Here is a 23,669-nt window from a genome sequence, read left to right as displayed (position 1 = left end):
TGAAAGACTGCGCGAGTATGCCTGGTGACGGGGTCGATCGAAAGCCTCTTAGGGAAAGGTTACCAGATGAATCTCAATGCTTCGGACAAGAGGGAATTTCTTGGTAATGCGATGAAGCGCTCGAGCGGCTTCTTTATATCTAGATACTTTTCGAATAATGTTGAGGAGAGTATCTGTGAAGGCCGACTCCTTGATCACTCTTGTGGCGCCAGAGGGAATCAGATGGAGGAGTTACTGGAAGCCATGTAAGTTGTCCAATTGGTACATCTTTTCCACAATATCATTCAGACGAGATGTGACACGATGATTAGACCATTCATTGACGGACTGGATCACTCTTTTGGACTCTTCTCTAAATACTGACAAGCTTTCTTCTAGATTGAACTGGCGAAGCTTCTGGGTATTAATTTGCCGGGTTCCTTCCGTCGCCTTTTGTATAATTTCTTTGATGGACGCTTTAGTTTCTTTCCATTCTGTGCCAGTGAGCCATAATCGACAAGCAATTCGAGAAGAGCACTTTTGTACGATCGACTGGAGAATTTGTTTCGTGATCTCCGTTGAGCTGCCTTTCTCTGGCCACACTAGAATCAGCAGCTATGTACGACGAATGGAGGAGAACAAGGAACGATATGGGGATCTTCGAAGTACGTTAAAACATGGTTTCAAATCCCGTTTTCAGGGTTTGAAGGAAATCATTTCCATCTGTATATGTTCTCTTATTGATCGCCAGGAGAGCCTTCATTGTTGCATTAGTTAGCCTCAGCGGGCAGCTATAGAAGACCCCAACGACGCTTTTAGGGGCCAGTATAATGTCCACCAACGGGCTGTGTCTTTGAGGCTTAGTAAGCTATGACGCACTCCTTTTTCTTAAGGTTCAGGCCTTGCGTGTTTCGCAACCAGACCATTTGGAACATCGAGTCCAATAAACATCTCAATAGGCGCATTCATACGGCTACCAAGTGACACCTCGAAATTGATTTTCTCATTAATATTCAAAAAAAAAAAAAAATGGTACGATGTCGCGCCGCTATAGCGAAAGAGATAGTAACTTAGAGAGGATACCACTAGCTTCTATCGCGTCTGTCGTTCCAACACTGCTTCATACTCGATGGTCGAAACTCGTCGAACTTCGTATTTATAATAACGAGTCGGTCATGCCAGTAGTTGTACTCCCTGATCTGGCTGAGCGCCGAACAGTATCGTACCTAGTATGTTTCCTTCCAGGCCATCAGGCTCATTCAGCTTCCAGGCTGAATATAGGCAGTTGCACCTCGTTCCTTTTCTGAACGGTCGGTGTTGCTAAAGTTTTGGGTTTGATCAAAGAGACTTTAGTCGCCGGCAGAGGTAGCGAGGCGGTGTCGATAATGAAAGGAGCGAGGCTGGATGTGACTCGGACGCGTGGTTTTGGGAAGGTTCAACGGGGCTGGCGATTCCAAGGGGGCCATGACCAAGTCCTCACCATATGAAATGGGCGCTTAGCATGCAGGCGGGCCGGCTGCGTGAATTGATTGTCTGAGCTTGTAGTCGCGTAATGTGGCCTGACTTTATCCATATTTGACGCCTCTGACGTCGAGTCACTATCCGAAAAGGCAGCGCGGCTATGCAGGAACAGGAGGAAAATCGAATTTTCCATCAGGTCGCGAATACTTTTTATGCCGGGATCAAGAGCCTCGGGCAGGGGCGGTGTCGATACATCTTTATGTTGCAAGAGGGAACTGCGCACGTTGACCGATAGGTTGACTTCACGGGGTGCTCCAGGCATAATGTACGTCGTCAGGAGAAGCTGGTAAAGTATGCGCAGGTGCATTGCCGCCGAGGAGTCGGCCGTAATTATAGATTCACCCGCTTCATCGACGAACGAGTTATAAGTATCGCAATAATGCTTTGCTGCCATGATAAACTGCAAAGTCTCGCGACAATGGTTTTCGGATAGATATGTCATGAATGCGCTAAGGGTGTATGGTGGAGGCGTGGTGTTAGACAACACTTCATTAAGTGTCGGCCACTTGGCTAACTGGTTGGACTTATAGCGAGATTCACATGCCATTATCGGTGCTCTTAAAAGGCCTGGTGAAGAATCGTAAGAGCCGAGAGAGTTCCTCATGTAGAATTATGCAAGGGGGTAGTAGGCATGGAATCTAGGCGGCTAAGGGGTGCATACATATCGCTAGGAGAATGGTCAGTGCGCTTTATGAGGCAATTTCCTCGTGAGAGGTTAAGGGAAAGCTTAACGAAACTTTGGATACCATTTGACAATCGAGGGGTCTAGTCCTGCATGTGAGTGCCTGAGGATGTATTATAGTGGTGACAAATGGGTAATAATGTTCCAAGGTATTCTAGGCCTTTACTGAATCATGATTTCCTTGTCGACTAATGTGGCGCCATCCGTCGGAAAAGGAAACTGACATGGTGGTCCATGGAAACCAACACAAGATGCAAGATCTGTTCATATCGACGAGGTTGATAGGTTCCAGCAGATGGCTTGGGCATTATCTATACCGTTTGGGCTAGGATGCATATGAGGACAGATATAACAATCCTTTTTCAGTCACCAAAAGTGGTATTTGTACTTTTGAATGTAATCACATTATGATCTCCATGGGATTGTGCCAGAATGCAGCACATTCGGATCAACTCTGCCTTTGAGCAAGTTTAAAATAATAGAATTAGGTCAAATAGCGTCAAAGTACGGAATTCTAGACCTTTGTCGAAAGATGGCGTTCCATGTGGCGAAAGCCATAATATCATAATGTTGGCAAAACTGGCCGTTCACAAATCTTTCGTAGCGTAAAACTGTTACATCTTAAATATCAACACATCGTTTCAATGGCATATTTCAAATACTGTAAGATAACTAGGTCTTAGGCTGCTGAAATATCGGTCTATACAGTTGGGGTTGTTAACACCTACATGTTGGTACTATGTATCCATTTCCCATACAGTAATCTAACATACCAAAGTTTATAAACAGACTGAACCATGCATCCATGGATAGTCGACCTCGGATGTCATGTGGTTTACAAGTCCGGCACTAGCCGGATGGGTTTATCTACGAATCACCTAGCACCAATGGGCCTGTATATTACAGAATTACTTTTGTAATAGTCAAGTTTAAGTGCTTCCCATAACTACAGCGAAAAGCTTAGGTAACAAAGGCATCAACTTGGGTCCCTTGGCTTTGATTAGTTGAGATTCTCGACCTTGATGGGCTCATATCTTTCGGGACACTTGAGCCAATCACATACTATTTCAAGGCTGATTTGCGCCCACTAACTCACTCTACCTATAGGTTCGCTATCGTCGACACTAGCCCCATACTCAGTTGGCCATAATATCTAGGTGGAAACAACACGATTTCATTGATTTATTTATGACCAAGAAACATCGTGAAAATCGTGGTTATTCCACCATCACCTCTATTTATATCAGATCGGATATTGGATATTAATTCCAACGAAAGTTACTACTTGGTTTGGCGTTATAGGTCCTTGTAACTGCCCGTGCGTGTTCATAAAATCCCACATCACCCGCTCTACTTTTCATTCTTGAAACGCCCTGTTTGCTATTGACCTAGATCACAGTGATATGCCATCCCTCTTGCACAATCTAGGCTGTTTTCATTCGAGCAAAAGCAATCTAGCCCTTGTGTAGCAATTCATCTCACATGTCTTGTTTTCCCTGTATCTGCCCACATCATTACGATCATAACGCAGACTAACTTTGGAAGCAAAAGTTTGCCACTCAGCTAAGATTCTCCACTATATAGTCGATCATCGTAAGTATTTTTCTCATACACTTGTCGGAATTTCCGAAGATTAACAATAATCATATTAACCATGTCTTTCCACCACAGTGCATGTGATATCCATCTAAGAGGCGAGCCCGGTTGCACTTTTTTGGCTGCGATTTGCAACAACGAGGAGGGTAGTGGTCTTTCCGACAATATCACTCTTGATAAATGTCTAGGAAATGACAATGGTAAGACACTTTGGTTGTAAATATTATCATACTTGACTAACTGTGTTTTTTTAAGGCCATTTCAGGTGGGGTGGGAGAAATTTCAGCCGCGATGCACGGAATATCACCCTTGTAGCCCAGGGACCAGATAAAAATCCTGTGCTCCATTCTGATCTCCGGAACTCTTCTGGTGATTATGTTCCCAGCGAAATTGATCTGGCTACACACATAGCCAATATCGACGGCCAGCTTGTTTACTTATGCTAAATGTCCGCCTCAGAATGGGAAATTATCATGATGAGTTAGCTACCGATCCCATGTCATATCCTTTATATCATCAATAGTCAATCAAGTCATCATTTGGCAATTTTTATAATACTCAGACTCTAGTCAGAATTGAATTAGTTTAGCTAAGACTTTTTTTTCATACACAGGCATTAGGCTAGTAAACGCTTAAAGCTAAGGTATAGTGATACAAGTAGTCCCGACGACGCGTGGTGCGTGGCGGAAGGACTGTAAGTCACCCAGGCAGGAACCTTGGTACTAGTTAGCCAACACTTCAAAATAGCTCTCTCCAAGGTTCCAAGGCCCCGGGTTAGAGTTGATTAGTCACCTCTTTCGGTGCGCTCAACGTTCGTTTGCGGGGTCTGGCTGCCGGCACCGGCCCCCACTGCCGCCCTTGATCTTCGCTTTTTTTGGTGGGGGTGGGGCTTTTTGGGTACAAAGGCTTGAAATAGTTGGATCTGTACCACGGAATCGTACTCTACTAGAATATCACATGATGGTGCTTACGATAAATCACATCAATGTTGATCATCTCATCCATGGATGGATGTTCCCGGGGTTGAGTATCACTTCGTGACAGCAGAGACATCCGATGAATTTGTTTGCCATATTAGACCGAAATTCGTCATCATAATATGGATAAGCATTGTTAAATACCTAGATCGATCGCATATAGTCATCTAAGGCACCTTTCTGAGAAACTAACGATATCAACCAACCAGATTCTTTTTGCTGGAAAAAAGTCTCTCTCCGTCCGACAATCACCGTATACTATATTGTGCTTCATAATGTCAAGTCAGAGTAAGTGGTTACAACAAGTATCTGCTTTAGCTCTATTAAACAACAATTAGGTTATAGTTGGGCTTATGGTCCTCTTAAAGTATAGTCGTTCTTTCCTCGGCGGATGGTACGTATATATTTGCTAATTATCTTCGTAGATTAAGGGCGAACTTGATCCTACGTCTGCTGAAATCTCAGCTGAATATTCTATCGTGGAGAATTCCCATAGAGACAAGATTATTGGAGAGAAGTCTACCTCCCTCCTTAGCGGTGAGCCATTCGTTTACTCCGGGGAGGCAGGTACATTCACATCCACCTTATCTATACAGGGAACAGCAATTATGGCCCATGTTGAAGGAGATGTCTATAACACATCCCTAGCTATTATTGAGAAAATTGGCGATGTTGAACTCGAACCATCTTGATAATCTCGCATAATATAAATGTCTTGTTGTTACGGCTCAGCGGGATATATACAACAGATTGCACCCTGCACTACAACAGGAATTGGCTTCTGAGCCTTCCAAGGTTGTACTGGTAGCCTCCATTGACGAGGTCAGGCACTGTTTCGCGCACGTTTTGCGGTATTCATCGGCAAGCCGGATGAGAAAATATATTCATTTGCTGGCGAATATTTAGCGAAGACGAAATTTAATAACACATATCTTAATACATCTACGAAATGTTCTCTTGTAGATATGCAGATATGCATATCTGATTGCGTTCGATTACGAGAGGGTGCCAATGACTTCAACGGATAACCTGCTTTGACCGTCTTGTCATCAGATCAGTGGATGCAGATCAGAGATCCATCCATCCATTAATCCCTTCAGGCAGGCCAACGTAAGAGTTCTGTCATGTTTTGGCTTTATTTTATTTATTTTTTAGGCGGATCCTAAAGCATGCTGGCAGTATGGGTTATTGCGCCTCCTTAGTTTCATTATGTTGGGGCTACTAGCTAGGAGGAGAGAGAAGAGGAATCATGATATATTCAATCTATCTGAAGCAGAGGATTTATACCCTGCCAAACAAAGGCTGTCATCAAATAAAGACAGGCTCATTCTGCAAACACATGGAGGCATCAATGGGATGACCGACATTGTCTAACATATTAATACCCACTTGTCAACTTTCAATGCGGTGGTTGTTGCTATGATTCTAAATGCAGAAAGGATATGGATCAGCAACGTCCTCTGTACCGTCTTCGGGTGTCGGATGTGCGTCTTGTCTCGCAGTGGGTCGGAGCTAAAACGAGGCTGGGTTGGTTTGATTAGCTCAATATAGGGGATTGATATATTTGCCTCCCCTTTGGCTATTCCTGCCCCCGCTGCCTGATTCTGCCTGGTTTCTGCCATATACCTAAGACATCAATTTATTCTGCCAGACTTTTTTCTGCACTTTTGAATTCTAGTTTATTGTATGGAGATTGAATGTTCAACGATATTCCGTATTGTCATATAGGTCGTCAGATATCATTTTAATGTACGTTTTTACTGGCCAACTCCGTGGCGCTTCAGATCCCGCAGGTTGGGGATTTCTTGATCACCATCTCGGTTCTCTGCCTGACTCTTGACGTCGTCTTCGGGGCTACCGGTGCCCTTGAACTGGCAAGCTTTGGGAAGTCTATGATAAGAATGAGAATATTTTAGTAGTTGTACGATAGCGAGAGCGATGAAATGGAATGTTCCTTACCGGGTTGCGATCATCACGAGTGCCACCCTCATCCTCGGGGATCACGCGGTGGTCGCTGCTGGAGGCAGTAGAGCCAGGGCCGTACTTGAGACCGGCGGGCTGCTCAAACTTCTTCTCGGCCATCTCGTCGACGCCGGACTGGAGAGCTAAATTACTGTTAGTATGAAAGGCAATGAGGTGATAACATAGTGTCGCTAGTTCGACACTAACCGAATTTGGGAGAGATTGAAGGGATCATTGCTTCTACTTTCATCACCCTCAAAATGGTAATATATAAATGAAAAGCCAAACTCAAACCAACTTTCCCTTAAGCAGAGACGCGAATAACTGAGTCGCAATATCAGAGGTTTTCAATTATAGAGAGCAAGAAGAACCTCTACGATGGGACTGAATATACACAGACACACGCCAGTAAATTAGCCGCAGAAAGTGATCCAAAACCTAGTCCCCCTATGCTATGGATAGAGAAATCATCTTGCAATACTGATTTATGTTACCCTTTGCGTATATGCGTGGCTCATATTGACGGAAGTGACTTACATCGAACTTCGCCGAAATAGCTTTGACATCGTCCTTCAGAATAAGTTGCATACTCATCTCATCTTGTTCCGAGTCACCTATCCAACTTGTGATGGTTTCGCTGTTGAAGACTGGGCGTAAGGCACGGATTCCACCACCACCAGTGATTATTGTGAATCCTCGCAGATGTCGGCCATAGAAATTGATTGTTACTTGGCTTCCTGGTAGCCGATGCCCAAGTGTGATGTTCGGGATTTCCGCATCTGCACTTATCAGATCAAATCCAATGATGTGAGACCTCTTTCCTGTTGTCGTTCCTTCATTTAAGATGAACACAGTCAAGCCTGCAAGGTCGTGTAACAAAACTGTTTGCGACACGGGAATTGGCTCTTCCTGGAGACATTTGCACTTAATCTCTTTTTTCCACCACTGTCTCCGAAATCTATCGCAGCGAATCTCTGCTGCAGCCTCTTTCCAGGCTACCTCACCGAGCGAGTTGTTTTCAAACTCAGTTTGGCCCTTCAGGGCTTGTGTCATTGAGTACCTGTCCCTTAGCCAACAATTATTTCTCCACTGTCGACGCATAGACCAGAGGTGGAGATATGGTTGTTCAATTCTTGCTGTACAATGGTATATCGATCGCCAGTTCTTATGTTTCCGGGGTCCATCCGCTAGACAATCCAGAAACCCACGGTCTCCATTTACTCGAAATCTCGTCCTCCAGAATGATTGTAGCGAGAAAACAGGTACCATCGCTCGGGATACAAGTCGAAGGTCGAGGAAATCGGCTGTAGAAAGGTAGGCGGCGATTTCAAGTCGTATCTCCATGGGAAGCAGGCCGAAGCAGTCAGCTCCAAGAAATGTATTGTTGCTCGCCGCTATGTTTAAACGTTGAATTTTCGAAAGTTGTTTAGTGGCATCTCCAATGCCTCGGATAATCGGTCTTTGGAGTGGATGTTGGAGGCTTAACCAAATTGAGCTAAAATCGCTCGAGCTCAAGCCGTTCGTTGTTCTTGAAGCGGGTCTGCTCCTGCAGACTTCGAAAAGTCTGTCTAGATCGACCTCATCATTTGCAAAATGCCGGATCAATAGAGACCAACAGCAAGAATGAATCAAGAAAGCTGTGGCTGGCTTGTTATTGGCCATACTCCACCAAGGGCCAAGTTCTACATCATCAAGGTTGCTATCAGGGGTGCTGTCCCCTTCTTCGAGTTCCTCTGATCCGGCTTCAGAAATGCCTGACAGTTGCGTTCCCTCCGGGGTTAAGTATACTATAGGCGTTGAGTCTAGTGAAGAAACTTTGTCTGCCTAATCGATTGCGGACTTACTGGCTTGATACAATGCCATCCAAGGATAATCAGTGCAGATTTGCCATTCACAAGATACGCAGTGCGAGGATAAAGTGAAGCACCACGGATTACTTTCTTCCATTGTGGGGTCTGGCGATTCTCCATCCATGATGAGGCCAATTTGATCAACGAAGATATCATGTAGGAGTGAAACAACTGAAGCTAAAACAGTAAGGTGCGGACTGTGACTTATGAACAAAAAGGGTGAAAGTGTCATTGTGATATCAATCTCAACATGTGAAAATTCATGGAACCATCTGGATGGGTGGTTCGAACTCTATATTCTCTTCTTTTGTATAGCACAAAATATTCGCAAAAAAATCTACATTCGATATGTTGTAAGCGACAACACGGCGCAGTGGTGTCGGGATGTGGCGTGGTCTGAAACTAAAAGTTCGTCCCGGATTTTCACTTGTGTATTGTAGCCAGCTTAACATGTCTCTAGCGTCAACACCATAGCTCTGTACGCTTGAGACCCAAATCAAGTTTGCGGATTCTGTTGGTCTACATGTGTTTGATATGCACTTTGATCGTCGGGATTGAAAGAACGACTGACGCCTGTGGCATCATTCTTCATCTCATTTATTAAAGGCCCCATTCATAGGATGCATACCTCGATGGCAAGCGACATTACACCGGAAGTAGCCCGCAATATTCTTTGGACCACTGCAAGATTTAGTCTCCCTCATGGGCCTTTCTGCGTTGAGTACATTATATTGAACACCGAATAGGGCTAGATCATGGCTGTTTGACGAATATTGATTACCCACAGACGGCGACACCAAACTTACTGGCTACAGACATAGACGTCTATCCACAATATTGATCACTTCGTGGGTTTAGATTAAGAATGGAACGTTAAAATACCAAAGTAGCTGAAAATGAATGTGACCTTGGAAATTCTGCCGGTAACCCAATGATCATAATAAAAAGAGCGATTCACGCGGTTGAGCAAGTAAATATGTAAAATATAGGTGCCGGGGGAACTACCCCCAGCAGCAAATAAGAGAATGTCGATCGCATCCACTCTTAAAAATACCGTATTTTACCAAAGAATTACCTTTTTATGGGTAGAAGAATTTAACTTTGAATGGCATTATTACAAAACATTACGGTACCGGTCCGGACCCGCGTTCTCTTATTTGCTGAGTTGCCGTCTTACCAGCCCACCCCTCTGAAAAAGGTATGGGGGCGGTAAGACGGCTATATTGTATAGTTACACAGAAATGATCGTTCTGATTAGCTAAACAGGCTTTCAACGCTCGAGGTCTATATTGACTTTTTTATTTACAAACTTTGGGACTCGCGTACATACGTGTTTGATTGTTCCCATTGATGATTATAATCAACCGCCATTGTTAAGTCTTAAGTCTGCGATCATACATCTTATTGATGGTTCTAATCACGATCCTATTCATGAGTTTGATTAACACCCTATTAACGAATTTAATAGTATTATACATCCTATCAATCATTCTAATTCAAACCCCATTAACGACTTTACTATTATATCTTCCATTGATGATAATTTTAATTAATATCTTATTGTCGAGTCCAGTCGCAAAAAGATATATTCTTACCTAGTGTAAAAAGTACTTATAGTTTAGAGAATTGAAAAAATATCCCACTTCCCCTGAATATTCCTCTTCCTCGTGCAAGCTTAAAATGTCGTTACCTCAAACTGTGAGTCCATTTTGACAGACTAGAAGGTTGTTCCGATGGATTACTAACTTTGAGCGTGGCCACAGTATAACGACAACCAGCTGATACAGCTATACATAAACAACATCAAGACGAGGACCAGAGAGGACAGAGTGGACCATGTGTGGACGCAGATACTCAGGTTTTATTGGCCCATCACTGCCAATTATGGTATTGAGCGTGAGCCGTATGCCGCCGAAAATGCGAGAACGAAAGCCGATGTTGTCCTTACTACTATGTCGATGAACAAAATCGTTAAATGCGTTTTTGTTGAGTGCAAAAGGCACAACGCCGACATCGAGAATAGCGACTGGGATTCCTCTAAGGCCCAGTTGGAAAGGTTCATCCGACGTTGGGAAGAGAGAAGCCCTACGCAAGTTATTTATGGTCTTCTTTGCATTGGACACTCCGTGCGCTTCTATTACATGCCTCAGTTCAAAGACAAATTGGTGGATTTCAAAACGAAGGATCTGACTTTGTCTATCCAAGACAATGCTACTGAGGTTGATATGATTCTCAGGGAGATTCGCGAGTTGATTGCTATTGAGTACCACGTGTAGGGTACTTCAGCCGTTGAATGTCCCGGCCGATATACTTCCCCTATTTCTCTACATCATTCAGCTGTTTAGTTCATCTTGAATTACCATAGCTTGCCATTGATAATTCAACAACAAGGACGAAACGTTACTATTCAATTTATTTTCAAGTTACAACGCCGCCAATATCAAAACCTCTTTCAAAGCATGCTACTTATTCTGGCCTTCGGGGCAATGGATAACCTAAAAGCCCATGATGAGCCAGGAAAATACAGAAGAAGGATACTCGGACTTACCATCTCCACATTGTTCCCAATCGGATCTAAAACAAATGCCCCGTAATAATTCTCATGATACTCTGGTCTCAACCCAGGCTTGCCATTGCTTGTGCCCCCAGCCTCGACAGCAGCTCTGTGGAAGGCATCTACAGTAGCACGATCTATCCTAGATCGGTCAGTGGATATATAACTTAAGATCTCTTAGAAGATTCTCTATAAGAGAAATATCTAGGAGAGGTTACCGTACTCGGAGCAGAAAAGGCAAAATGAAACCCCGATGGAATATGGGTCTCCTTCTGGGCGATCCAGAAGTCAGGAAACTCGCTGCCCAGTCCGACCATACCGGGGAATCGCATAATTTCCTTGTAAGCTAGTGGAGAAAGGGCTTTCTTATACCACTCGACCAGAGGCTCGAAGTCCTTTTCCGGGGCGGGGGTGGTGATATGGTCGATGTTGCTGGACGGCATAGCTGTTGACTATTAGAGACTAAATTCGGTGATAATTAGGGAATAATAGGATAAGAAGAGTATTTAAACCTTCAAGAGTCCATTTCACTATCTTTTATATAGGAGGGAAAGCGATAGATTAAGTATCCATTAAGAACTATACGAACTATATTAATATTGTTTTTTATGTGGTCACGTTGCGCTTGGCAGTATCTAATACATCATACCTAGGTAATATTCAATGATCTAGACCTTTTACGCAAACATCCGCTATTTTTAAGTAAGTTTTGTCACTCGAATGATAAATGAATCTAATTATTCTTTTAGAATAGGCTTGCCCACGTTGATTGCTCAATCAGTTTAGGTTTGTTCTCTCGTTTGGTTCCCTTCCCGCCTGACCTTATGGATATTGATAGCATTGCTGTTTCCGGCCTGCCCGAAAGATGAATAGAAAAGTGCCGGAAAACAGTCTTTCCATTTCCTGTTTTAGGGACTATGTGTGAAAGACCTTTCCGGCCTTGATATTTCCACCCCGCATTCGCCTTTCTAGACTCGGGAATTCGTGAACTCAACCGTTTTTTCTTGGGTGCATTATCTCATGATCCCATCATTTTGTCCATAATCTATTGTCATCTGAACATTGGGCCCCGGGGTTGTTTTTGATTACCACCAGGACATCATGACATCACGAGGAAGCAATGGCGATGAAATCCCCGGCATATTTAATACTTTGAAAATTATAGAAGGAACCGTTTTTACAGACTTGAATACATCCTGGATTCGGGCAGTCACTCGATTTCGGCCTTAGTTTACCCATTGGAACAACACCGTTTCAGCAAATATGGCTGAAAACGCTGCTACACTGACCCGGATGACTCCCGGCGTCGTGCTTGGCTATCCCGACGTTCAAGGGAAATGGCCTAGGGACCCTGAACAACTTTCTGTCAACGGCATTGACAGCGGCGTATTCATCAATGAACTAGCGAATATTGAACTTTTGCCGAAGAGGCTCAAATCATTCAGTGACGGGGAGAAGAAGTCTTTTGATCAAAACCCCGAGAACCTACATTGGAAAGCCCATGAACAAGGGCCGTCTCCTATTCACGAAGGAACATATCGGGGGACCAAGCTGGCACTTACCAAGGCCTATGATCTTATAGAGCAGCGGTACTTGCGCCGTATTCTTTTTTCTATCCTCAGATATCGCTAACATACTTCACAGCTTTACGTCCTTCATGGATGCGGCCAATTTTGAACCTCTGGTTCCATCACCTCTGACCAGAGACGAAAAACAGCAGTTCTTTGATTTCACAGATGGCTCAGACGGCTTTCCGCCCCATCTGAACCTTGCTGGTAATGTACAAGCAGCAGAGGAGGAGAAAAACAAGTCAGAGAAATCAACACTCCAGCCATCTGATCTGTTTAACAAGATGCGCCTGCTTCAGTTAAGCTCTCTATTACCGACCGTTGTGCCTAATAAATACATCAGAGGAGCTGCCGGGATAGCCGCATGGGCTTGGTTTGGCTCTATGGGCACACCCGATGAAGGGACCAAACTTGAAGATGTGGAACAGTATAATAGGAAATCTCGCGAATCGTCACACCGTGATGATATCTTTGATCTCCCAAACGTGGGCGATTTGCCGGATTGGTACTGTGATAACCGGTTTTGCCAGCAGCAGTTTACAGGGGCAAATCCAACAACGATTGAACTGGCTTCAGATAGTTGGGTAAATCACTTCATTCAAGCAGCTAATGCACCAGAGGATTCAGCAGCTAAGGAGAACATCACCCATCTCAATAACAGCTGCCGAGAGTCTTTGTACATGCAGGATTACAGCTACTTTCGCGAAGCTGCTGGGTTGGAACCGAGTGCTGTTATTAGTTCTAGGTTTGATGAGTCAGAGGAGAAAGATGTGGTTCATCGCTATGGCTGCGCGTCGGTCTGTCTTTTTTACCTCAATGACAAAGGTCAACTCTACCCGCTAGCTATTGTGATCGACTGGCGTGGAAGTGCAGAGAGGTCTGTGACGATCTATAACCGGGAACTTATGAAGCGGAAGGATCTCCGGTCAGGAAACGAAAAGCATGACCAGAAGGAGAAGCCAATTGATGAGGCCTATGACTGGCCTTGGAGATATGGTAAACTACCCTACCATAAGATCCCTTAACCGTGCAGTGACTCATCGCTTTCGCTCTAGCAAAAACCTGCGTGCAATGCAGCGACTGGCTTCGTCATGAAGTCACTGTGCACCTCACTAATACGCATTTGATTGAAGAGGCCACAATTGTCGCAGCTAACAGACAACTCGACCCGAACCACCCTGTGATGAGGTTGCTCTATCCGCACTGGCAGAAAACTCTGGCAATCAATGCGGCAGCCCGAAACACTCTTATTCCCCACATCATTGTCGAGCTAATTGGGCTTCAACCAACAGAGGCATATAAGTTTATCCGGCACGCGTATAAAACCTTCGACTTCAAGCAACGCTACGTGCCAGTAGACCTCAGCCAGCGTGGGTTTCCTCCAGAGCAACTTGACGGTCCAAAGTTTCACAACTACGCCTATGCTAGATGTATCAACAGCATGTGGCATAAGATCAGGGCCTACGTTCAAGACACACTTAGTTTAGACTACCGACAGCCTGGTGCTGATGAAAAGGTCCATCATGACCAACGCATTCAGGCCTGGTCGGCAGAGATGCGAGATCCCAGTGGTGCAGATCTGCCATCTTTCCCAACTATCAGCACATTTGCAGAGCTAGTTGACTGTGTGACAATGTGCATCCACATTGCATCCCCTCAACACACAGCAGTCAACTATCTTCAAAATTACTATCAGTCGTTCGTCGTCAACAAACCTCCCTGTCTCTACACCAACCTCCCAGCATCTCTGCATGACCTGCTCGACTACACCGAGAAAGACCTTGTTACGGCGCTGCCTATGAATCACACTCGGGATTGGCTTCTTGCGTCGCATACACCATACCTACTCAGCTACAAACCGGGCAATAAAGAAAGCCTGATTGTCTACGCTGCATCGAAGTTCCGGGTATATCACCACAAGAAATCAGAGGAGGACCAGGCCATCGCAAAAGCGACCGGAAAGTTCTACACGGCGCTTGCTGATAGTGAAGAGGAGTTCAAGGGATACGGGCAAGCGACGGATGATTGGGGAATCATACCGTACGAGGTGTTGAGCCCAGAGTGGAATGCTGTCTCAATTTTGATTTAGCTGCCTCGGTATTTCTGGAATGGCCAAAATTCTGCTGCAATCATTAATTCAACAGTCACAGATCAAAATAACGAAATTGCATCCTCAAAAGTGAACTTTTCTCCCCGTTTACCATTCAGCGTTGGAATTAATATAATTTTCGATCCGAAATCCAGCTTATTAGACACCTGGGCAACCATAAACCCCGGGTGCGAAGAGGCATAACTAGTTAACGTATGGTGGGGAATGGGTGAGCGCCAGCTCAGCCTCGCGCGACAGAGGTCGATAAAGCTTCAGCATACCATATGAGTGAACCTCACCAAAATCTTCTCGTGATTTGCGGGCTGAAAAAAATGGCCTGCCAAATTAAGGATTGTGCGTGGTTGGTATGTAGTCGTGGCGTGACCAGACCGGGCGCATATAGGCGATAATTCATTGCCAAATTTAGACGTTCACTGCGAATTAATTATCATTATTTTGGCTCGCAGTGGTTAAGTATCGTACACTCCCCTCTACCTAGATCTTAATCAAGCTTGCCCCTCCCCTTTAAGCCTACCGTAATCGAAATGCGCCCCCAAAAGGCACCAAAGCAGGTTAGAGACTAGAACACATTTATCCGTTAGCCGGATCTAACAGACTAATAAAAGTCTTATCGACGAAGGAGCGGTTAAACCTTGGAAAGGAGCCTCGATTACATAACATAAATTACAAAACATGCAGGATTAATAAATCCTCCGGTATGCCGGGTTCATTACGCCGACAAGTAATCGCTGCCTAAGCCCGCTAACAACTTGGTGGGGCCAGGCACCGAGCGTATGCAAACCCTGCAAACTGCTCAAGAGCACCGAGGTGCCCGAGTGCCTGCTTACTTCCAGGATGTATATCTTGCCGACGTCTGTCTCAGTCGCCCAGCTTATCCAGTGATTACCCATGACTACTCGACCGAGCGTTTCGGTGCCTGGGCTTCCGGGGCATCAAGTCGCATCCCGGCGCCATAAGCGGGTCCAGGTGGCTAGGGCATGCGATGAATGTCGACTCCGACGCAGGAAGTGCGATAACAAAGTCCCTTGTTCAAACTGTACAACAATAGACCGAATATGCAGCAACAGTGGAGCGCCCAAAGCATCTACGCTCACGCAAGCCTCTGAGGAGATTAAGTGGCTGAAGCAGAGAGTCCAGCAGCTAGAAGCGGAACTGGAGCAGCGGTCCCATGAGAGCAATAATCTTCCCACACCAACAGGGTCTTCATCATCGCCACCTCATGTCTTTTCATCGAGGAACTCTGAAATTTCTGACTCGAGTGATTTGAAAAAATACTGGGGCGGCATACAGCTTCGCCCTGCGCGATCATCCAATGATACATGGCTTGGCCCGTCATCACTACATTCTTTCATCCAGCGCCTCAGTGTGTATTTGAGTCTCAATCTTCAACAGACACATTCTCCCAACAATTTGTTGCCCATCTCAGCAAGCGACAACAAATTGCTGGACAGACCAGAAGGCCCTGACATAGACCCAGTACGTCGGCTGGTCTCAACGGGGAATCTTTCTAATGCCGGTGTCTATTTAAGCCCGATACAAGAGGAGTATTTTATCAACTTCTTCTGGCAGACATATCACACCTCATTATTCCCAATATTGGATGAATCCCAGTTCAAGAAGCATTACCAGTCTCTATGGGTGTCTGGTGGCAAAGAACGAAAACCATCAGCCCTCGTCGATGTCATCATTGCCATGTGTATGCAATATGGTATTTCAGCTCTGCCCTCAGACACCCAAGGGTTCCTTGTAGAAGGCAAGGATGCTTTGGTTGCTGGTCGATGGCACTTTTGGCGTGGGCAGACGCTGCTCACATACGAGCTCGAAAGTCCCTACCTTTCAACACTGCAATGCCATTTACTCTGCGCAGTCTATCTGTGCGGCGGGTCTTTCCACAATATGTTGGACAATTCAATCGGTCAAGCTGTGCGCACCGCTTACGCTTTGGGACTCCATTTGGACCCCTCGCCGAGCATGCCTGAGCAAGACCGCGAAATGCGGAGACGCTTATGGTGGGCGGTCTATCTTATGGATAGCAAAGCCGGAATGAAGCTCGGTCGTCCTTTCTTGCTGCGTGATTCTCATGTCATGCCTCGTCTACCTAGTGACAGCTTGGAGGCTGCAAGAATGTCGGGATCCGCTTTTGCACCTATTGGCCACAATTCCACCTGGCTGAGCTATGACCTCCACCAGACGGAGCTATACATCAAAGTACGAGCTGCCTACACGAGCTTCTATGATCGGGAACTTCACTTGCGGAATGGCCAGACGATATGGGATGATCGTCATGCCCTCGAAGCCAGCGCGGAGGTTCTGTTTCCACATATCCAGATCCTGAAAGAATGGAGCAACACCGTACCAGAATCTCTAAAGTTGAAGCGTCAAAATAGCGGCAGGCCTCTTTCGACGGATGGCACACGCCTGTTAATCGAGCAGTTCGCTCCACTCTGGCTCCAGCGGCAGCGCGTTCTTCTTGAACACTCATACCACCATCTCAGCGTCAATCTATACCGACCACTGATCTCCTTATCTTCCAAGCCGTCACCAGGATCTCGAGCGGAGGAGATCGCTATGCGCTGTGCTTCCCATGGTATCATGCTATCGAAGATTACGCAACAGGTTCTTGTAGAAACTTCCATTCTCGATGGGTGGCATGAGGCCTTCCACTGCCAATGGAATGCAGCTATGACATTGATTGGCTTTGTCATGGTGTATCCGGATGCACTACTGGCCACCGAAGCCAGGAATGCAATCGACCTTGCAGTCGATGTGTTTGATAACTTCGGTGCCAAGTTCTCTGTTGCGGCTAATGCGGCCAAAATTATGCGAGATCTATGCGCCAAGGTTGACTTCCTGGCAAAGCGTAACCAGTCCCATCGTGATCATTTGAATGGCGTCCAAACTATCTCTATGGATGATTCTATGAGTATACCGCAAGGTCTCTCATTCGATACTTCCTCAAGCTCATCACTAAGAGACTGGAGCTCATACACAAATGTTCTTGCACCAGATTTGAGTTTGTTTGACATGGCGGTTGATGTGGATTTCTGGAACAATCTGGATGCGCTCTGGCCAGAAGCTGACAATTTGTTTCAATTCCAATCGGAGATCTGAGAGTGAGCTTTTACTCGCAAACATAATGACCAATCCTACAAGGACAAATCATGAATATGAAAGTTCCAAGGTTGAAACCATCGATGGTCCGGAGTTGCGGAGTCTCAAGATTGGTGACCACGTAGCTCTGGGGGCAGAATGTGGAGCTCTACTAAACTTAGATTGAATGCATACCCTAACTGGCTTTGCACTAATTATTCAGTCTTGAAACAGCCACTCATCACGGATTGACGGAGTCGCGGAGTGCTGAGGGTGGAGTTGCGGAGTTGCGGAGTTCATGCGCACGGACCGGGCGACACTATACAAATCCCCAATGCGACAAGTCGACGGATATAAATACCAGATGATCTGCCAGTTCCAGAATTATCATCATCAGCATCAATCCAAAGCAATCCAAAGCAATTCAAGTTTAATCCCAACTCAAATTCCAGCCACCTTCAAAATGACTCCCGCTCGCAAAGCCCTCATCGCCATCACCTCGGCCAAAGCCACTTTGAACAAAGAAACAACAGGCCTCTTCATCACCGAAGCCCTACACCCCTACAATGTCCTCGTAGCCGCCGGCTTCGAAGTCGACCTCGCCTCCGAAACAGGCACCTACACCGCCGACTGGCTCTCCCAAACACCCGACTTCCTCAACGGCGACGACCTGACAGTCTGGAACGACGTCAACAGCGACTTCCGCAAGAAGCTGGACAATATGCCCAAAGCCGCCGACCTGGACGCATCGCAGTATGGCATTTTCTATGCCTCCGCTGGCCACGCCGCTCTGATCGATTACCCGACTGCGACTTCGCTGCAGAAGGTCGCTGAGCAGGTCTGGGCCAGTGGTGGTGTTGTTGCTTCTGTTTGTCATGGTCCGGCTATCTTTGCCAATATCCTTGATCGTGAGACTGGAAAGCCTGTTATTCAGGGTCGTCGTATTACTGGGTTTACTACCGAGGCTGAGAATACTATGGGTATTATTGGTGATTTGAAGAGTTGGAATGTTGAGCTTTGTGAGGAGCTTGCTGCTCGTCTTGGCGCTAAGTGTGAGTTTTCTCTTTGCATTGGAGAATCTTTGGGTGTTTACTGACTTTTTTTGATAGATGAGCGCTCTGTTGGTATTTGGGATGACTTCCATGTCGTTGATGGTCGTCTTGTTACTGGTCAGAACCCTGCTAGTGCGACTTCTACTGCTAAGGCTGCTGTTGAGGTCTTTGAGAAGCTTTAGACAAGTGATTGATATGTTTTAGAATCTTATGGAGATGTTGTTTATGCCATAAATGTTGTTCACACTGCTTAACGTGCCAGCTATCTTCATTTTTTTATCCATGTCCGCAGATAAATACTTCTTCTGAATGCATTTAGATTAAAATAGCAATATACTCGACTAATTGAATAGGGAAAGACCTCTAAATAGTAGCGGTTAATATCCTATCTATACGAGAACCCTGGAGTATAGAGTGGCATTGACACATACTGTAGCGGTTGCGTTAGTGATTAAGACAAGATAAGTCAGATACGTGGGTCAAATATGAAATAGCGTGCAATAAAGTGGCACGTGTTAATCACCATGTTGGCTCATGGCATTGGCCGAAGGTATTTCAAAGTTCCAAGATATTGTGGCCAAGTGTGCACCAGCATAAGCGTTGTGAGTAGACAGAGAAACATAGATAACTATAATGAGTTGACGGGGGACGTGTGGTGGGTCGCGACAAACTATTGTAAACTATTCATTAGAGGAAGTAATGTAATTGAGATAAACTACTATATACTGTTTAGTGCCACCTTAGGTTTAAGAACGACACCGAGCAGTTTCACGACAGGTTAAACCGCTTCATGTCAGTGCGTGAACTATGAATCTATATCCTCTTGATCGCCTACGTGGCTAGATTTTTTTAAGGATTTTCTTAAGTAGGTTTGGAAATTGACTAACCGGTTACCGCTGTCAACCTGAAGGAGAATATGAAAATCTGCACTGTCGGAGGACCTCGAGATGAAAGAACCATATGCATAGAACGAAAGCGTTTAGTTTGTTTAGACCAAGTCTGTTCCCGATCGGAGTGGGAATGATGTCCTGCTCAACGTCATCTGATTGCACTAAGGAACACTGACTCTGAGTAAAGGGCAGAATAGGGCGAGAGTATTATAAATACTCGCATTCTCCTGACGGTCGAGATGCAGTTCTTAAAACTTATTCTTACTTCCATACTTTCTGCCGCTGCTACTGCAGCTCTCCCGATTCATGATGCTTTGCCGAATGGCATAACTACGCGACAAGATGACAGCTGTTCCAAAGTAAAATCGGACTTTAACAAGCCGATCACGGTTTGAACAACAGTCATATATATGACAAAGCAAAACAAGAGGAGGTGGATTCAGCCAACATCAAGCTTACAAAGGCCGTCAATGCCAAGGTGAGTGGTCTGAGCTACTTGGATCGTAACCTAAATACAGAGCTAATAATATAAAATGGTTGGAATAGCAAGCTGCTGGTTGTTATCCCTACTATCCGCTAGGCCCTATCCTAGAGCGCAGTATTGATACTTGACCTTCGCATAGGAACCGCGCATAGAGGTATGCCCAGCATCGCGCGCCTTAACTGGATGACGCACCACCAGGGGTAGATGCCTCAATAATATCTAGTCTTCGCGCGCTAGGTCCAAGGAGGGACGAGCCATTACAGGAGCGTATCTAGGAGGATGTCCACCCTGAATCGACGTTGTCACTACTAGCTAGGTCTATAGAAAAGTATGGTTATGTAAATATACAAACATCAAAAACAAAAACATACAACAGCATGTCTAAGGTGGTGGTCACCTAGCGCCCACGGTTCGGGCATGGGCGGCTCGCCGCTCTATTCAGGGCACTCAGGGCAGATATTCACCCACCTGAATATTCCTCACCCAAATATTCAGCCCGTACAGCAAAATGTACATTTCCCATCATGACCAAAAAAGCTACAAGTACCCTTCTTTTCCCCTCCGCTTTCATCTCTCCAGCCTCGCTTTATCACTACAACCCCACTTCGTCACTCCAACCCAACCTCGCTTTGTCACGAGCAAAATGCGTACCAAGCATGACCCAACGTTGAAATATATGGCCAATGTTGTGGATTTCGGGGAGCATAGTAACAATGAAATCCAGCGGGCAGTGCTGCCACGAACAGAATCTGGTTACAATCACAAGTTACTTATTTTCGACGAGTAAGTTTCAGCCCTGGGAGCAGAGAAGCAAATCGCTAAATTGTGCCTCTACCCCTAGTTTTGTCAAATTACATGCACAGGCCGTCATTCCGCCGGACATCAGAACTTGCAGGGCTTTTCTCGAGTGGGTTGCAAGAGGAATGGACGGTCGGATAGAAGAAAGGCCCACAGTCGAGACGATTCAGGGATTTTTTAGGAAATTCGCCACTGGTATGAAGAGAAAGAGAAATTTTGAATTCCCACCAGCCACTAGGACTACAATCAATGAGGTCTGTACTCGCGTTGTTTCGGATCAATCGGGGCTAATACCATATAGTATATCGTGGGAGAACTAAAGACCAAGATCCCTCTCTCAACTGAGCAAATGAATAAGGATGGCGGTGTGTCCCCAAATGATTTGACTATCTTGATGACTCAATTATGGTGTCGAGACCATCATGAGTACCGTGGAACCCCTGCCGATCGGGCCAGAGTTCAACTGAGTGCCGCAATGCTCCTGTATTGCTTTACCTCTGCACGTACAGGGGAGGTTCACGAATCAACCGCTCGGAGACATGGAGCCCGGGAAATCGGGGAGGACAGCGAGGACGTTGACTTAGAATCTCGGGTGATGGCTGCCTGTTATAAGGTATGTTTAGATAAGGAAAAATAAGCCAATGCTTGAAGCTGACTGCATCAGCATTTCGAACTGACTATCGAGACTGTGGATGGCATGATAATGCTTGTACTCACCTACGAGCGCGAATTTGTCAAAGGATATTGGCGAAAGACAAAATGGGAGATTCCTAAGCACGCATTCTACGAAGTATACGCTGAGGAAGTGCCCATCTTTCTAAACCTTTTGACATTCTTTTTACCAATGGCCACCGCAGACCAAGCTTTCAGAGATTATGGCTCAGTGAGCGAGATCCTAGATGCCGTCGAAATGCACGAGAAAGTCGGTCCTTCGGAGGATAAGATCCTGGAGGTGATTCATGTCCGGCAAGAAATGAGAGATCTGCCGGTTTTTCGCCAATACCTTGAGCATAATGTGGACAATTTCAAAGGCCATGCCAGGGGAGCGGATTCCTTCGGTAAGGCCTTGGTCAATCTAGGCCATAGAAGTGGCTACACGCTGAATATTACTGTTCGGGCGTGTCGAAGATGGGCTTTGCAGCAAGCAGGTACGGATTTATTTCAAGTATAGGCTCACGGGCTAGCTGATGATAAAATAGACAAAACATATTCCGAGTCTGCAAGAATGAAGTTCGCTGGGCAAACCAACCGGAACACGTACGGAAAGTCATACGCGCATCCTCTCAGTGAGGTTGATGGGCCAGCAAACTACCTCGGAATTGCCAGCCGACAAGAACATATCCAGAATCATCGGGGAATGGGTCTTTACCGCAATTCCTCTTTATCGCAGCTCCTACCTGCGAAATCTCAGTATGAATTTCTTGCCCGTGAAGATGTTTATGCTCTTGACCAAATCATGGCAAATTTGAGTTTGCTACTCGCAGACGCTACACCGGAAGAAAAACACAAAATCCAACTTAAACAAAAGGCGGTGTATAGGAAGAAACGGAGCCTTTATACTGAAGAGCTCCGAAAGGTCCAGGGACTATCAGGGAGGCAACATGGAAGTATTTACACTGAAACCATGTTCCACTATAGGAGAAAGGTAATGCCTCACAGAGACTTCTTGGCTAGCACATTGCCTTGTAATCTCAGCCTCCGGAGTTTAGATGGAAGAAGAATAATGCAGGCATTAGAGTCCCTCTGCAGCGAGACAGATACGGTTTCATACCGCGATAGCCTCAGCCCCCTAGGCCAGGCCTGTCTCTGTGGAAGGTCCATTGAAGAGTATGTCGTGCTGGCAATGGGAAGATATGATTTTTCTATTACTAACCTGAATAGATTTAAGGATCACCGAAAATGGTTACATCTCTATCGTTGCTACTCAAGGCATTATAGAACCACGCACGGATTTGCGGAAATGTGCTTTGAATGCGACCTATGGTTTACCAATAAATCAGAATGGGAGAATCATTGCCAGGAGCATCTTGATACTCCAGGCGACTTACTCCGTTGCGACCCTATGATCTTTCGGAACGCACCTATAAAGCCAGGGCTATGTCCGTTTTGCCTGGGTGCTGAGAGAGAGAAACCGTCAAAGAGAATGCTTCAATTCGTCCTCTCACCGCCAAAATGGCACTCCCATATTGAAGATCATTTGAAAGAACTCAAAGTTAATTTCGACTGCAAGCATCCAGCCTGCTCCACAACCTTTAAAAGCCGAGAGGAGCTTACCTACCATCTGGTTGACACGCATTGTTGGCGCCCTAGGCGGCAATCCCCCAAGAAACGAAAGTGGGCAGACATTAAATATTGAGGCATATAGATTGGGGTTCGGCTTTGGTAGTTACCCTAAGATTATTGTCGTATGTAATAATTGGATGTACATTGGTTACTATGCAATATATGTCCCTCATGTATATAATTGACAATCTGGCCGTCCTCCGTAAAGATTTTACTATCGGAACGCAAGACACTCGGCTGTCAGGACTAATCGCCTGATCAAGGGTATTGCAA

General features: G+C 45.5%; 10 protein-coding genes across 10 annotated transcripts; 7 read left to right on the top strand and 3 right to left on the bottom strand.

The window, feature by feature from the left end:
* Positions 1-1,414: 1,414 nt before the first annotated feature.
* On the bottom strand, positions 1,415-2,047 carry N7471_008366 (regulator of G-protein signaling domain-containing protein; the record flags this gene model as incomplete). Its single annotated transcript, XM_057281085.1, has 1 exon — positions 1,415-2,047. The coding sequence occupies one exon, from the start codon at positions 2,045-2,047 to the stop codon at positions 1,415-1,417; it is 633 nt and encodes a 210-aa protein (XP_057135345.1).
* A 1,768-nt stretch (positions 2,048-3,815) lies between these two features.
* Positions 3,816-4,308, top strand: N7471_008365 (CVNH domain-containing protein). Its single transcript, XM_057281084.1, has 2 exons — positions 3,816-3,978; positions 4,034-4,308. The coding sequence occupies exons 1-2, from the start codon at positions 3,837-3,839 to the stop codon at positions 4,222-4,224; spliced, it is 333 nt and encodes a 110-aa protein (XP_057135344.1). The 5' UTR covers positions 3,816-3,836; the 3' UTR covers positions 4,225-4,308.
* A 722-nt stretch (positions 4,309-5,030) lies between these two features.
* Positions 5,031-5,447, top strand: N7471_008364 (uncharacterized protein; the record flags this gene model as incomplete). The annotated part of the gene is made up of 3 exons (XM_057281083.1): positions 5,031-5,043; positions 5,101-5,153; positions 5,181-5,447. 3 exons carry the CDS (start codon positions 5,031-5,033, stop codon positions 5,445-5,447), a joined length of 333 nt encoding a protein of 110 aa, XP_057135343.1.
* Positions 5,448-6,512: 1,065 nt separating this feature from the next.
* N7471_008363 (uncharacterized protein) lies at positions 6,513-6,952 on the bottom strand (the record flags this gene model as incomplete). Its single annotated transcript, XM_057281082.1, has 3 exons — positions 6,513-6,626; positions 6,715-6,860; positions 6,925-6,952. 3 exons carry the CDS (start codon positions 6,950-6,952, stop codon positions 6,513-6,515), a joined length of 288 nt encoding a protein of 95 aa, XP_057135342.1.
* Positions 6,953-10,247: 3,295 nt separating this feature from the next.
* N7471_008362 (uncharacterized protein) lies at positions 10,248-10,843 on the top strand (the record flags this gene model as incomplete). The annotated part of the gene is made up of 2 exons (XM_057281081.1): positions 10,248-10,265; positions 10,331-10,843. The coding sequence occupies 2 exons, from the start codon at positions 10,248-10,250 to the stop codon at positions 10,841-10,843; spliced, it is 531 nt and encodes a 176-aa protein (XP_057135341.1).
* A 186-nt stretch (positions 10,844-11,029) lies between these two features.
* Positions 11,030-11,564, bottom strand: N7471_008361 (VOC family protein; the record flags this gene model as incomplete). The annotated part of the gene is made up of 3 exons (XM_057281080.1): positions 11,030-11,062; positions 11,116-11,258; positions 11,345-11,564. 3 exons carry the CDS (start codon positions 11,562-11,564, stop codon positions 11,030-11,032), a joined length of 396 nt encoding a protein of 131 aa, XP_057135340.1.
* Positions 11,565-12,384: 820 nt separating this feature from the next.
* On the top strand, positions 12,385-14,778 carry N7471_008360 (putative lipoxygenase; the record flags this gene model as incomplete). Its single annotated transcript, XM_057281079.1, has 3 exons — positions 12,385-12,710; positions 12,766-13,685; positions 13,745-14,778. The coding sequence occupies 3 exons, from the start codon at positions 12,385-12,387 to the stop codon at positions 14,776-14,778; spliced, it is 2,280 nt and encodes a 759-aa protein (XP_057135339.1).
* A 909-nt stretch (positions 14,779-15,687) lies between these two features.
* On the top strand, positions 15,688-17,910 carry N7471_008359 (Zn(II)2Cys6 transcription factor; the record flags this gene model as incomplete). The annotated part of the gene is made up of 1 exon (XM_057281078.1): positions 15,688-17,910. One exon carries the CDS (start codon positions 15,688-15,690, stop codon positions 17,908-17,910), a length of 2,223 nt encoding a protein of 740 aa, XP_057135338.1.
* Positions 17,911-18,187: 277 nt separating this feature from the next.
* Positions 18,188-19,232, top strand: N7471_008358 (ThiJ/PfpI; the record flags this gene model as incomplete). Its single annotated transcript, XM_057281077.1, has 2 exons — positions 18,188-18,941; positions 18,999-19,232. 2 exons carry the CDS (start codon positions 18,188-18,190, stop codon positions 19,121-19,123), a joined length of 879 nt encoding a protein of 292 aa, XP_057135337.1. The 3' UTR covers positions 19,124-19,232.
* A 1,591-nt stretch (positions 19,233-20,823) lies between these two features.
* Positions 20,824-23,469, top strand: N7471_008357 (zinc finger protein; the record flags this gene model as incomplete). Its single annotated transcript, XM_057281076.1, has 6 exons — positions 20,824-21,098; positions 21,157-21,367; positions 21,415-21,726; positions 21,778-22,261; positions 22,313-22,940; positions 22,995-23,469. The coding sequence occupies 6 exons, from the start codon at positions 20,824-20,826 to the stop codon at positions 23,467-23,469; spliced, it is 2,385 nt and encodes a 794-aa protein (XP_057135336.1).
* Between the last annotated feature and the right edge of the window lie 200 nt (positions 23,470-23,669).

This window comes from Penicillium samsonianum (assembly GCF_028829775.1).
Source record: "Penicillium samsonianum strain IBT 33392 chromosome Unknown utg000004l_segment0_segment0, whole genome shotgun sequence".
NCBI classification, from domain to species: Eukaryota; Fungi; Ascomycota; class Eurotiomycetes; order Eurotiales; family Aspergillaceae; genus Penicillium; species Penicillium samsonianum.
Note: the sequence above shows the minus strand (reverse complement) of the source record. Positions and strands in the feature narration are given on the sequence as shown.